Raw genomic sequence first — 14046 nt, forward strand, 5'->3', positions numbered from 1 at the left:
TAAACATGACTAGATAGTCCTATAAGGCTATGACAATAATGTTAATTTAAAAAAAGAGGATGTGTTCGTGGATGTTTTAGAGAGAAGCTAGAGAAGAAGAAAGCAATAGAATTTAGTATATTCTAAAATCTATTTCTATTTTTTTTTGCATTTGCATAGTCTTCAACATTAATAATAATTATTTGTATTGACAAAATTTTCATAAAATAAAATCTATGTCAAATAATATTATAAAGACAAAATTTTACACAATAATACAAAATTATATATGAATTAGAAAAAAATGTTGAAGGTAATATAGCAGTTAACAATTTCTTGATTCATTTAAAGAGAGAGTGCATCAATTAAGAGCAAATGTTATGAGATGGCTCAATTCTATGCAAAAATAAAAAGATAAAGTTCTAAAAATATAAAGCATGGAAATAAAATATTGATAACTCCTTCAAGTGGTATTGATGAGTTTATACGATCTGAACAAGTAAGAATCATACAAAACAAATCAAGAATAACAACAACCTATGATTGCACCTAATATTTATTGACAATATTTTGGTGACTTTAAAGGAATTGTACGTTGTAAAATCGTTTATGTAACAAGTCTCATTATTTGTAATAAATAATAAATTTTATAACTAAATTTTATAAATAATAAAACAGAAGGGCCCATAAATATTTTGTGTATTGCTTTTGTTTTTAATAACTAAATTTTATTAGAACTGTCATACAATTTTTTTTAAATAATGTAAAATCTTTAAAAGAAATTTATAAGGGCAGCCAAAAAACAATTTTGTTCTAGAACCCATGATAGAATTGAACCGGTCATGATGCGATGGCCAGTACACACAGCACTACGAATACGAAGCTCTGCCAAACAAATGTCATTTTGTAGTCTAAGGTTAATGATTTACTTGTCTAGCGAATGAAATAGTTGAAGCTTGGTGGTGTAAGTTAATTTCTTTCATGAATTGATATTCGTAGGAAAGGAAAGAAAACCAAAAAAAAAAGATTATTTATAACGAGAAAAACACAAATTAGTTTTATATCTCTCTGAGACACGCATAGGCCTGGCCACACACACACACAAATAAGGAGTGTTGACGAGATTTGTTTCTTTTTTGCGTAAACGAAGAAAGGTCAGTTACTAAGAAAATTACAAAAACACTGATAAGTAAATGTCTATCTAACGAGTTATTTTCTTGTCATTTGCTAGGTCAACTCTATAGTGACAGAGTCTATAGATATTTCAAATGCGAACAAGAAGACCAAGAAAACCAAGAAAACCAAGAAAAGACAGCCGAAAATGAAATATCATCAACAATGTAATATACAGAGTAATCGTGTAAATAACGGCACACATCAACAATAATATGAATCTCCGAAGATAAAAATTCTCAAATTCTCATAAAATTCCCTCAAGAAGAAAGAAAACAGAACACGAGAAACTGTCCTAGAGAGAGATGAGAAGTGTACCAAACTACCACCATTCTTTCTTCATTTTCCTCATTTTAATTCTGTTTCTTGCTTTCTCTGTTTCTCCAAACACTCTTTCAGCCACAGAATCTCTCACTATCTCAAGCAACAAAACCATTATATCTCCTAGTCAAATCTTCGAGCTCGGTTTCTTCAATCCCGCATCAAGTTCGCGTTGGTATCTCGGCATATGGTACAAGATAATCCCTATAAGAACCTACGTATGGGTTGCAAACAGAGACAATCCTCTCTCTAGCTCCAACGGAACTCTCAAAATATCCGGCAATAACCTCGTCATTTTCGATCAGTCCGATAGGCCTGTTTGGTCGACGAATATAACCGGAGGAGATGTGAGATCACCAGTGGCTGCAGAGCTTCTTGATAACGGTAATTTCTTGCTCAGAGACTCCAATAACAGACTTCTATGGCAGAGTTTCGATTTTCCGACAGATACTTTACTTGCGGAGATGAAATTGGGATGGGATCAGAAAACCGGATTCAACAGGATCTTGAGATCCTGGAAAACAACAGATGATCCATCAAGCGGTGAGTTTTCGACAAAACTCGAAACCAGCGAGTTCCCTGAGTTTTACATATGCAGCAAGGAGTCGATACTATACCGCAGCGGTCCATGGAATGGAATGCGTTTTAGCAGCGTACCAGGGACAATTCAAGTTGATTACATGGTTTACAATTTCACAGCAAGTAAGGAGGAAGTGACTTACTCATACCGAATCAACAAAACAAACTTATACTCGAGATTATACTTAAACTCTGCGGGTTTATTACAACGATTGACTTGGTTTGAGACAACACAGAGTTGGAAGCAACTATGGTACTCACCGAAGGACCTATGCGATAACTACAAAGTGTGCGGGAATTTCGGTTATTGCGACTCGAACAGTTTACCAAATTGTTATTGTATCAAAGGGTTTAAGCCAGTGAATGAGCAAGCGTGGGACTTGAGAGATGGCTCCGCTGGTTGCATGAGGAAGACGAGGCTGAGCTGTGACGGTAGAGATGGTTTTACCCGGTTGAAGAGGATGAAATTGCCAGATACCACGGCGACAATTGTGGACAGAGAAATTGGGTTGAAAGTATGTAAAGAAAGGTGTCTAGAAGATTGTAATTGCACTGCGTTCGCTAATGCGGATATTCGCAATGGCGGGTCTGGTTGTGTGATTTGGACCAGAGAGATTTTGGATATGCGAAATTATGCTAAGGGAGGTCAGGATCTTTACGTTAGACTAGCCGCTGCTGAACTCGGTTAGTTTCTTTCTTATTTGCATTTACTAAAGTGGTTCTTACTTTTTGTTTTGATTAAAAAGTTATGACCCAAAGTCAATATATCTTCCCAATCTGCGGACCAAGTCATGTAATATTGTCCCTCTCGAAGCAAAGTTCAAACTCCCTAATCTATAGAGGCTTTGGTCAACAAAGTACATTCTTGATGTTTGGTCAATTTGTTTAGTTTTTTTTTTTTGTCATCTGTTTTTAATTAGAGATCAAAAGATTAATAAGAGTTTAGCTAGATCCAATACCATTATACCAAAAAGAATTTTTGTTTAAGTTAAATTAATTATTTTGTTTATTTTTCGTATTAATTTTTTTTAATCAAACGTACAACAAAGGATATTTTTCGTATAGAAGTAAATATATGCCTCGTTTTTATTGCAGAGGACAAGAGAATCAAAAATGAAAAAATTATAGGTTCGAGTATTGGAGTGAGCATTTTGCTTCTTTTAAGTTTTGTCATCTTCCATTTTTGGAAAAGGAAGCAGAAGCGATCAATAACAATTCAAACACCTAATGGTAAAATAAATCATTAGCTTTCATTTCCTTTATTTTTGTCAATAAATTTTGATAATCAAATGTCTTGATTGTTTTTTTTTTTTTTAACGCCTGAATGAAACAGTTGATCAAGTGAGAAGCCAAGACTCGCTAATCAACGATGTGGTAGTATCTAGGAGGGGTTACACATCCAAAGAAAAAAAAAGTGAGTACCTAGAGCTTCCATTGTTGGAGTTGGAAGCTCTTGCCACGGCAACAAACAATTTTTCTAACGACAACAAGCTTGGACAAGGTGGATTCGGAATTGTTTACAAGGTAAAAGTGATTCAAAACATATTGAAAATCTACCACAGCACATGGTTTCATTGTATAATCACATGTGTGGTAATAGGGAAGATTACTTGACGGAAAAGAAATTGCGGTAAAGAGACTATCGAAAATGTCCTCACAAGGGACCGATGAGTTCATGAACGAGGTTAGATTAATTGCAAAGCTTCAGCACATAAACCTTGTCCGGCTTCTAGGTTGTTGCGTCGATAAGGGTGAGAAGATGTTGATCTATGAGTACTTGGAGAATTTAAGCCTTGACTCGCATCTCTTTGGTTAGTGACTCAAACAGCTTCTGTTCTAATAATTGAACATTTTTGTGAAAACGTTAACTTGTTGTTGGTTGTGTTGGATGTGTAGACCAAACACGAAGCTCTAACTTAAATTGGCAAAAGAGATTTGATATTATCAATGGTATTGCTAGAGGACTTCTATATCTTCACCAAGATTCACGGTGTAGGATTATCCATAGAGACTTGAAAGCAAGTAACGTATTGCTTGATAAAAATATGACTCCAAAGATCTCGGATTTCGGTATGGCGAGGATCTTTGGACGGGAGGAGACAGAGGCTAATACAAGGAGGGTGGTCGGAACTTAGTAAGCAATCATTCTTCAACAAAACAAAAAAAGAGCTTTTATCTCAAGTCCAAATATTTTCTTAAAAACCTCATAACATATGAGTTTATATTTTGTTATGCAGCGGCTACATGTCTCCAGAATATGCAATGGACGGGATATTCTCGATGAAGTCGGATGTTTTCAGCTTTGGGGTCTTGCTTCTAGAGATTATAAGTGGAAAAAGAAACAAAGGATTCTACAACTCAAACCGTGATCTTAATCTCCTCGGTTTTGTAAGCTAAAAACCTCTTCAATTCGATATTGTTTTGCATTCATAATCTGATTATAACACTAAAGAAATATTACATCCTTTATGCACAGGTGTGGAGGCATTGGAAGGAAGGAAACGAGCTAGAGATTGTAGATCCGATCAACATCGATTCTTTGTCATCAAAGTTCCCGACACATGAAATCTTAAGATGTATACAAATTGGTCTCTTGTGTGTTCAAGAACGAGCCGAAGACAGACCAGTGATGTCCTCGGTAATGGTGATGCTTGGAAGCGAAACTACCGCTATTCCTCAGCCTAAACGTCCTGGATTTTGCATTGGTAGAAGTCCTCTTGAGGCTGATTCTTCTTCAAGTACACAGCGCGACGATGAATGTACAGTGAACCAAATCACTCTCTCGGTCATTGACGCTCGGTAATTTGTAACTTACGGCCCAATCTGTTTACATGCATATCATTTTATAGGTAAGTCTAAATAGATTTTATTACTACATATATGATTCGATATCTTGCTCTATCTAATTTAATTTAGACAAAAGATTCACCACATGTTTCACATGATTTTGATTTAGAGCGAGAATTATAAAAAAAAAACATTTAGACAAAGACAAAAAAATGCAAGATTTGGAGTTGTCACTCCAAGATTTGAAGTTTGAGACCGAAACTCAATTAAGTGGGAATTCAGTAATGATTAATATTCACTTTTTGTACATACTACTGATAATAGACCAATACTGGAAGCGAACATAGGACTTTATGGCTATTACAACAGAGGACTTTATGAAACAAATCGAATATATACCTTAAACTTTTATGAATTCATCGGTGAAGCATTCTCTTGCATATAACATTTAGTATGTCGCCAGCAACATTGAAATTTTGTCTATTCTCGTACACACACACACAAATGGTTGAGGATATTATTTTTTTGGAGTAAACGAAGAAAAGTCAGTTACTAGGAAATTACAAAACCATAATTATCAATTTAACGACTTTTAAGGTCATTGACTCAATTCTATAGTGACATAGTCTATAGATATTTCAAAAGCGAACAAGAAGACCAAGAAAATGTAGCTGAAAATGAAATATTATCAACAATAGAGAGAAATCGTGTAAATGACGTTCACACATTTCAACACCAAACATGTCGTAATCTCCGAAGATAAAAATTCTCAATTATATGTACATAAAATTTTCATAAGAAGAAAATAAAACAGAACACAAGAAAGTGTCCTAGCTAGAGAGAGAGAGAGAGATGAGAAATGTACCAAACTATCATCATTCTTACTTCATATTATTCATCATAATTCTGTTTCTTGCTTTCTCTGTTTATGCAAGCAACTTTTCAGCCACAGAATCTCTCACTATCTCAAGCAACAAAACCATTATATCTCCTAGTCAAATCTTCGAGCTCGGTTTCTTCAATCCCGACTCAAGTTCACGTTGGTATCTCGGCATATGGTACAAGATAATCCCTATAAGAACCTACGTATGGGTTGCAAACAGAGACAATCCTCTCTCTAGTTCCAACGGAACTCTCAAAATATCCGACAATAACCTCGTCATTTTCGATCAGTCCGATAGGCCTGTTTGGTCGACGAATATAACCGGAGGAGATGTGAGATCACCAGTGGCTGCAGAGCTTCTTGATTACGGTAATTTTGTTCTTAGAGACTCCAAAAATAATAAACCAAGTGGATTTTTGTGGCAGAGTTTCGATTTCCCGACAGATACTTTACTATCGGATATGAAAATGGGATGGGATAACAAAAGCGGAGGATTCAACAGAATCTTGAGATCTTGGAAAACCACAGATGATCCGTCAAGCGGAGATTTCTCGACTAAACTCCGAACCAGCGGGTTCCCGGAGTTTTACATATACAACAAAGAGTCCATAACGTACAGGAGCGGTCCATGGCTCGGAAATCGGTTTAGCAGCGTACCGGGGATGAAACCAGTTGATTACATAGACAACAGTTTCACAGAGAATAATCAACAAGTTGTTTACTCATACCGAGTCAACAAAACCAACATTTACTCGATATTAAGCCTAAGCTCCACGGGACTATTACAACGATTAACTTGGATGGAGGCAGCACAGAGTTGGAAACAGTTATGGTACTCACCAAAGGACCTATGTGATAACTACAAAGAGTGTGGGAATTACGGTTATTGCGATGCGAACACTTCACCTATTTGTAATTGTATCAAAGGGTTTGAGCCAATGAATGAGCAAGCGGCTTTGAGAGATGATTCTGTTGGTTGCGTGAGGAAGACGAAGCTAAGCTGTGACGGTAGAGATGGGTTTGTGCGGTTGAAGAAGATGAGACTGCCAGATACTACAGAGACAAGTGTGGACAAAGGAATTGGGTTGAAAGAATGTGAAGAGAGGTGCCTAAAGGGTTGTAATTGTACGGCGTTTGCTAATACGGATATTCGTAATGGCGGTTCAGGTTGTGTGATTTGGTCCGGAGGGCTGTTCGATATCCGAAATTATGCTAAGGGAGGTCAGGATCTTTACGTTAGAGTAGCTGCTGGTGATCTAGGTTAGTTTTTCTTTGCTCTTTTGGTTTTTATTTTATTGTTTAGTTGACTAATAGGTTCTAAGCCAAGGTCCGTAACATAACGGCTTGATCCACTAGGTCCGACCATATAAAGAGTATATGGTCCACAAAGTATCTTGTTGATGTTTGGTCAATTTTTTTAGTTTATTACTTGAAGATATACAAAATACTAGAATAACTTATATATCAAAAGATTAATATGGCTTAAGCTAGTTCCAATACCAAAAAATATATTAATTATTTTGTTTATGTTATTGAATAATATTTTATCAAAAATACGTAAGTACAACAAAGTATACTTTGGAGTTATTATTATGATTGAAGAAAATATATGCCTCGTCTTTATTGCAGAGGACAAGAGAATCAAAAGTAAAAAAATCATAGGTTCGAGTATTGGAGTGAGCATTTTGCTTCTTTTAAGTTTCATCATCTTCCATTTTTGGAAAAGGAAGCAGAAGCGATCAATAACAATTCAAACACCTATTGGTAAATCAACAGCTTTCATTTCCTTTATTTTTACTTCAATTTTTGATAATTAAATGTCTTAATTGTTTTTTTCTGTGTGTCTAAATGAAACAGTTGATCTTGTGAGAAGCCAAGATTCTCTAATGAACGAATTGGTAAAAGCAAGCAGGAGTTACACATCCAAAGAAAACAAAACCGATTATCTAGAGCTCCCATTGATGGAGTGGAAAGCTTTAGCCATGGCAACAAACAATTTTTCGACGGACAATAAGCTTGGACAAGGTGGTTTTGGTATTGTTTACAAGGTAAACATGACTCATAACTTGTTGAAAATCTATCACTGGCAATGGTTTCATTGAATAATCAAATGTGTGGTAATAGGGAATGTTACTTGATGGAAAAGAAATCGCGGTAAAGAGACTATCGAAAATGTCTTCACAAGGGACCGATGAGTTCATGAACGAGGTTAGATTAATTGCAAAGCTTCAGCACATAAACCTTGTCCGGCTTCTAGGTTGTTGCGTCGATAAGGGTGAGAAGATGTTGATCTATGAGTACTTGGAGAATCTAAGCCTTGACTCGCATCTCTTTGGTTAGTGACTCAAACAGCTTCTGTTCTAATAATTGAACATCTTTGTGAAAACGTTAACTTGTTGTTGGTTGTGTTGGATGTGTAGACCAAACACGAAGCTCTAACTTAAATTGGCAAAAGAGATTTGATATTATCAATGGTATTGCTAGAGGACTTCTATATCTTCACCAAGATTCACGGTGTAGGATTATCCATAGAGACTTGAAAGCAAGTAACGTATTGCTTGATAAAAATATGACTCCAAAGATCTCCGATTTTGGGATGGCGAGGATCTTTGGACGGGAGGAGACAGAGGCTAATACAAGGAGGGTGGTCGGAACTTAGTAAGCAATCATTCTTCAACAAAACAAAAAAAGAGCTTTTATCTCAAGTCCAAATATTTTCTTAAAAACCTCATAACATATGAGTTTATATTTTGTTATGCAGCGGCTACATGTCTCCAGAATATGCAATGGACGGGATATTCTCGATGAAGTCGGATGTTTTCAGCTTTGGGGTCTTGCTTCTAGAGATTATAAGTGGAAAAAGAAACAAAGGATTCTACAACTCAAACCGTGATCTTAATCTCCTTGGTTTTGTAAGCTAAATACCTCTTCAATTCGATATTGTTTTGCATTCATAATCTGATTATAACGCTAAAGAAATATTACATCCTTTATGCACAGGTGTGGAGGCATTGGAAGGAAGGAAAAGAGCTAGAGATTGTAGATCCGATCAACATCGATGCTTTGTCATCAGAATTCCCGACACATGAAATCTTAAGATGTATACAAATTGGTCTCTTGTGTGTTCAAGAACGAGCCGAAGACAGACCAGTGATGTCCTCGGTAATGGTGATGCTTGGAAGCGAAACTACGGCTATTCCTCAGCCTAAACGTCCTGGTTTTTGCGTGGGGAGAAGTTCTCTTGAGGTTGATTCTTCGTCAAGTACACAGCGAGACGATGAATGTACAGTGAACCAAGTCACTCTCTCGGTCATTGACGCTCGGTAATATGTAAGATTGTAAGTTATCGACCCACTCTTTTTATATAAAAATATAGACACAGGGCAGTAAGGTCTCCACACTAGGGGCTGATACTTTGCATCAGTCAGTGATACCTTGTGTAACAAGTTTCCTTTGCCTCCATGGAACGTATACAAAAGTTGTATTCAACTTCGTTGTAAATATAATTAAGATAAAAAGAAAAAACCAAAGAGGGTATAAACCCACAAGGATAGCTACAATTTCCGGAGATCCGGATGAGGAGGAAGCATGATACCAAGCTTGAGAATCCTTACAAAATCCCACTACTGCGATAGCATTATATTTATAGTGAAGAAAAATTGTGATCTAAGATGATACACATGTTCAGTGATCACTGATCAATGACCAATTTAAGTATGTCTGACAAATAGCAAAAGATAATAAGAGAAAAGTCACAAAAGGACGCAAAAGAAGCAGACACACAATGTTTTAAAAGACCAAAAGGAATACCAAATTGTCTGCTTTTGACAAAGAAACAGTCAAATTTCACTTAGGATCTTTGGGGTTAGATGTTGAAAGTTGAACCTTTCTTCTAATCTTCCACAGTTTCTTTAGCTTCACTTGTTTCCTGCAAAACAAATAAACAGAGAATATTACTGAAACTGCTTTGAAATCTCAAAGACTCATCAAATAAGCCTTACTTGATAGGTTTAGGACTCACAGTTTCCTCTTCCACAACACTGAGCAACGCAAATGATCTCGAAACATCGCTTACAATATCTTTCTTTGAACAAGAATTGGAATCAACCGGCCATTGCATTGGTACAACTAAATCACTGCATCATTGTGAAAACATAAAAACATAAATTTCTCATGTTTCAGATTAAATTAACACCACAAAAATTTAACTAACTCACCCTTGAGAGCATATGTATCGACACCGACTTATCTTGCCTTTCGTGTATCGCCTGTAATGTTTCTCTAGATGTTCTGTAACACGAGAAACATCAGTAGATGGCAAAACCTGCCAGATCTTCAAAACTTGTACATGTTGATTATTATTCTTGAAAATATCTATCGCCCAAATAAGACTTAAGCCATCATCAAACTCATGTTGTCTCAACAAATTCTCACTTTCAAACTCAACCTCTTGATGAAGCTCTTTCCCATTAGATAACTTCTCCAAAAAGCTCATAACTCTTTTATTAATTTCCGAGTCTACGATCGTTTCCAGAGATTTCAAGAACTCGTAGCTGAGCCAAACCTTCCATATCGAATTCTCAAAAGAAATAAGCTTCTTGTTTTGAAGCTTATTAAGATCATCAAGTGCTGTTGTTGATCTTTCAATACACTGAGCTAATGATTCATCTTCTTCTGCATTATGGAAACAGTTTCGTGCTTTCGCATCATCTACCAACTGTCTCCACACTGATCTATTGTTCGTTAAAGTCGCTTCGTTTCCAAGAATCCATAAGCAATACCTACAAACAAAAAGAGCTAAATCAAGAAACTGAGCATAGCTAAATCAAGAAACAGAGAAAATGTTTACATACCTCGCACGAGTGAGTGCTACATTAGTTCTTTGTTGGTTAGATAAAAAACCAATAGCTCCATTACCGTTAGACCTGACTGTTGAGATTATAATGATATCTTCTTCACCACCTTGAAACCCATCTACAGACCTAACACTCACTGTAAATGTCCCTTCGGTATTATACTTTTCGCCTATCCTTTCTTGGATCGCAAACACTTGAGCTTTGTAAGGTGAAATCACCCCTACGCTTATCGTTCTCCCGGTCTTTCTTGATACTAAAGATTACATAACAAAACAAAAATCAACATCAAACTTTACTTTAAAGACTGATCTGAATCAACATTTTGTTTACCTGAGTAAAGCTTTGAGACTATCTCAGCCACAACAGAGACTTCCACTAGGTTTTTCGAACTATATCCTTCACCAAACTGTTCTCTTCCATAAGCTATGTTGATAAAAGAGTAAGGTCCATACATTTTCTCAGGAAGAAACTTTTTTTCATAACTTCTCAGTCTCACAGAAGGAGCATCCAAAATCTTCATATCGTAAAACTCTCTGTTCGGGAAAATACTAATCGAAGGATGCATTCGGTACTGCATGTTCAGCAACTGTTTATTATGTCCCAACAACACCAATCTTTCGAACAAACTCCTCCCAAGATCAGCCTCTGAAGCAATCTGCACATAACTTATTAAGTAAGCAAAGAGAAGAGAGTGAATATGTGTATAATTAGTTAATATAAGAGAACCAACATTGCTTTTTATCATTGCAGGCAATTGCTTCTCATCACCGATCAAAATCGCATGTTGAAGTCCTCGAAGCTGCAATGGTATCGCTGACTCGCATTCTTTTAACTGAGCAGCTTCATCAATCACAAGAAGCTGTATTGGACTACTCATGTGTAACCTAGCAGAGCTTGATGCTGTGCAAAACAACAGATATGCATTATCTAAGCAGAGTTTTTGAAGTTCGAACTTGGATATAAAATCCGGAAGTTTGATACTCATAGAAATCGATGTCAACATCTCCAAACAATCTTGCGTTCTTGAATCATTTTCATCACCAGTATCTTTAAGCTTATATTTCATTCTTCCATAACCATCTCTCATGACATCAGAAGCCGCGATGTTTCTAAGGAGATTATTAGTCTGGTTCATCTTTTCCGCCACCCTAAAGGAGAGCAAAGAAGTTGGTAAATGGAGACACAAAGTTGTAAACTGATGATGCAGATCATATCTTAGTCTACTAAGCCTCTCCTCCACAAAATCCTTAAACGAGAGAAGTGTTGTATTTACGGATTTGAATTGGCGAAACTCGTGTTTCGGATCACTGAGCAAACAGATCATACGGTTTACATTTGCTCTCCATCCAGTCAGAGCCATAAAACATCTATAAAGCTCATCAACTCGGTACTCAAGGAAGACATCGAAAAGATCTTCGCGATCATCGATTTTCATCCTTTCTTTATTGCCAAACAACACTATATCTCCGAGACCATACCCATCAAACCTCAAAGACTCAGAGACTAATTTCACAAGCCTTGAACAAACTTCCAAAACAGCTATGTTAGTTGGAGCACAAGTCAATGTCCTGCATCTCATTTTCAGAAAGTTCAAAAGCAGAACACTTGTTGTTTTCGTCTTCCCTGTGCCCGGTGGTCCCCAAATAAGTTTGATATTGTTGGAATGGTTACAACTTTTAGCTTCAAGACAACGTAAAATCGCGTCCTCTTGAGATGAATTCAGTTTAAATGAACGTAGCATTCGAGCTGAGTAATCTGAGACTACACTCTCACTGTTTTCTTTACAAGAAACACAACTTCCTCCATCAACCTACACAAGAAAAATATTTCAAAACATGATTTTGGTTCTGTTTTCAAAACTTAACTTAATTACCTCATTGTTGCTTTGAAGTACTCTTGAAATAAGCTTCAAGTTTCCTCCTTCGGGGTTTGGATGCAACGCAGTCCAAATACGAATATTTGTCATCATGTTGATCAAATTAACCCCAAAGAAACTTAAGCTTTTCCTCTCACCCTTTCCTCTCTTCGACGACGTTTTTATATCGTCATCATCGTCGAAAATAATTGGCTTAGAAGCCAAAATAGTTATCAAATGTGGATTATTTTCATTCACTCCACAAACAAGAGCTAGCAAATAAGGCTCATGAGAAAATCTCAAGTCATCGATTCGAATAGGCCTCTTATCGGTCACTGCAATAAGATCATTAACCTCTAACAGATTTTGACCTCCTTTGGTCATATACTCATTTGTCATCTGCAAAGTAACCTCATAATAAAGATCCCTAGGAGGTTTAAAATCTTTCCCTGGCTTGATTTCCCAAAACTTAAAAGCTTGTGCACGACGTATCGTTCCCATACTTGACAACAAATCAGCATGTGTCTCTTCAATAATCGGTTTAACAAATGACTCAAAATACTCTTTGGTTGATGTGAATGTGTTAGGAATCTTCCCTACCTAATAACCAAAAACACAAAATCCATAAAGCAACTAAGAAAAAAAAAGAGAATTGTTTTAAAGTAAAGACAAGAGTCAGAAGAATACATAACCTGTCCTCTGTATAGATTTGAGTTTAACACATCACGAAGAGACCAAGAGAAGACAACATCGACTAAATCTCTTCCTTTGATGATTTTTTCCTTCTTCTTGGTTTCTTTTGCTACCCATAAGTGCTCCATCGTTATATACTCTGTTTATGCAAATCTCAAGACCTCTCAACGTTTTTGTTCACATGCCTAACTTTTTAGAATGAGAAGATGAAGAAATACTTGTGAGGAGGAAAACCAAAGGTTTGGACTTGGAGTGTTGAAGTCTAAAAGACTTGTTCTTTTTCTTTTTCCTCCTAGGAAAGGGCCAATACTAAACTCAATACTTTAACTTTTAGAAATTTCGAAACATACAACTTTGATTATTTATGACTAGGTTTACGCAATCTCAATTTATGTTTTAATTTTGTTTTTGATAATCTCGATTATGTTAATATCCTTTTTCTTTTGGGAACGATATATGTTATTTTCCTTGAGTAGATATCCTTTGAGATTTTTCTTTCTAAATTTATATAACAACCTCCAAATTCATGTTTACTAGCCTTTTTCTATATACCTAGAGTAAATCAATAAATTGAGAAAATCTTACGAAATTTTCGGTTTTAAAATTCGTCAGATGTGATAACATCTTACAACTTTAATTTATTCAGCCTGAATAATATTTTTTAATTTAAATTCTTTTTTTGTTCTGAGAACATCTAACAACTTTAATTTATTCAGTTTTGTTTCGACCCATTAAGTAGTTAAGCTCTTTAAATCGTCTCGTAAATGTTAAATATTTTTCCTCTGCATTTAAAGTCATCTTTATTTGTCAGCAAGACCTTTACACACATCACTTGTCGAATTTCTATTGACGTTGACGTGATTGCCTAGAATGATAGTATTTACATGTATAGAGTCTTTCAGTACTGACAATACAGTCTA

The 14046-nt window shown here is 36.0% G+C and overlaps 3 protein-coding genes and 1 long non-coding RNA gene across 9 annotated transcripts; 2 read left to right on the forward strand and 2 right to left on the reverse strand.

Moving 5' to 3' along the window:
* The first annotated feature begins 1295 nt into the window (after positions 1-1295).
* On the forward strand, positions 1296-5001 carry RK1 (receptor kinase 1). Of its 3 annotated transcripts, NM_105252.2 has the most exons (7): positions 1308-2736; positions 3148-3282; positions 3386-3576; positions 3653-3863; positions 3949-4186; positions 4290-4440; positions 4529-4998. In NM_105252.2, the coding sequence occupies exons 1-7, from the start codon at positions 1458-1460 to the stop codon at positions 4853-4855; spliced, it is 2532 nt and encodes an 843-aa protein (NP_176755.1). In that variant the 5' UTR covers positions 1308-1457; the 3' UTR covers positions 4856-4998. The 3 variants fall into 3 exon arrangements, with proteins under 3 accessions (NP_001321477.1, NP_176755.1, NP_001321478.1); NM_001334221.1 differs by having other exon boundaries at positions 1330-2736; positions 3653-4186; positions 4529-5001; NM_001334220.1 differs by lacking the exons at positions 3949-4186; positions 4290-4440; positions 4529-4998 and having other exon boundaries at positions 1296-2736; positions 3653-3917.
* Positions 5002-5253: 252 nt separating this feature from the next.
* Positions 5254-5498, reverse strand: AT1G08777. The gene has a single exon (NR_139496.1). It is a non-coding gene; the product is annotated as an other RNA (long non-coding RNA).
* RK2 (receptor kinase 2) lies at positions 5399-9417 on the forward strand. Of its 2 annotated transcripts, NM_105253.2 has the most exons (7): positions 5399-6982; positions 7352-7486; positions 7580-7770; positions 7847-8057; positions 8143-8380; positions 8484-8634; positions 8723-9413. In NM_105253.2, the coding sequence occupies exons 1-7, from the start codon at positions 5692-5694 to the stop codon at positions 9047-9049; spliced, it is 2544 nt and encodes an 847-aa protein (NP_176756.1). In that variant the 5' UTR covers positions 5399-5691; the 3' UTR covers positions 9050-9413. The 2 variants fall into 2 exon arrangements, with proteins under 2 accessions (NP_176756.1, NP_001322917.1); NM_001334222.1 differs by having other exon boundaries at positions 7847-8380; positions 8723-9417.
* A 57-nt stretch (positions 9418-9474) lies between these two features.
* On the reverse strand, positions 9475-13395 carry AT1G65810 (P-loop containing nucleoside triphosphate hydrolases superfamily protein; the record flags this gene model as incomplete). Of its 3 annotated transcripts, NM_001198395.1 has the most annotated exons (9): positions 9569-9650; positions 9724-9858; positions 9940-10012; positions 10115-10503; positions 10576-10831; positions 10909-11233; positions 11309-12388; positions 12452-13033; positions 13126-13254. In NM_001198395.1, 9 exons carry the CDS (start codon positions 13252-13254, stop codon positions 9569-9571), a joined length of 3051 nt encoding a protein of 1016 aa, NP_001185324.1. The 3 variants fall into 3 exon arrangements, with proteins under 3 accessions (NP_001321284.1, NP_001185324.1, NP_176757.1); NM_001334223.1 differs by having other exon boundaries at positions 9475-9650; positions 9744-9858; positions 9940-10503; positions 13126-13395; NM_105254.1 differs by having other exon boundaries at positions 9940-10503.
* Between the last annotated feature and the right edge of the window lie 651 nt (positions 13396-14046).

Source organism: Arabidopsis thaliana, assembly GCF_000001735.4.
Source record: "Arabidopsis thaliana chromosome 1 sequence".
Taxonomy (NCBI): Eukaryota; Viridiplantae; Streptophyta; class Magnoliopsida; order Brassicales; family Brassicaceae; genus Arabidopsis; species Arabidopsis thaliana.

What these genes read in the sequence shown, in the direction of transcription:
- RK2 (NM_105253.2), top strand. Translation starts at nt 5,692, where the DNA reads ATGAGAAATGTACCAAACTATCATCATTCTTACTTCATATTATTCATC. An exon ending in AGTAGCTGCTGGTGATCTAG is followed by an intron (nt 6,983 to 7,351) that starts GTTAGTTTTTCT and finishes TCTTTATTGCAG; the next exon opens with AGGACAAGAGAATCAAAAGT. An exon ending in AGGAGGGTGGTCGGAACTTA is followed by an intron (nt 8,381 to 8,483) that starts GTAAGCAATCAT and finishes TTTGTTATGCAG; the next exon opens with CGGCTACATGTCTCCAGAAT.
- RK1 (NM_105252.2), top strand. Translation starts at nt 1,458, where the DNA reads ATGAGAAGTGTACCAAACTACCACCATTCTTTCTTCATTTTCCTCATT. An exon ending in AACAATTCAAACACCTAATG is followed by an intron (nt 3,283 to 3,385) that starts GTAAAATAAATC and finishes TGAATGAAACAG; the next exon opens with TTGATCAAGTGAGAAGCCAA. An exon ending in AGGAGGGTGGTCGGAACTTA is followed by an intron (nt 4,187 to 4,289) that starts GTAAGCAATCAT and finishes TTTGTTATGCAG; the next exon opens with CGGCTACATGTCTCCAGAAT.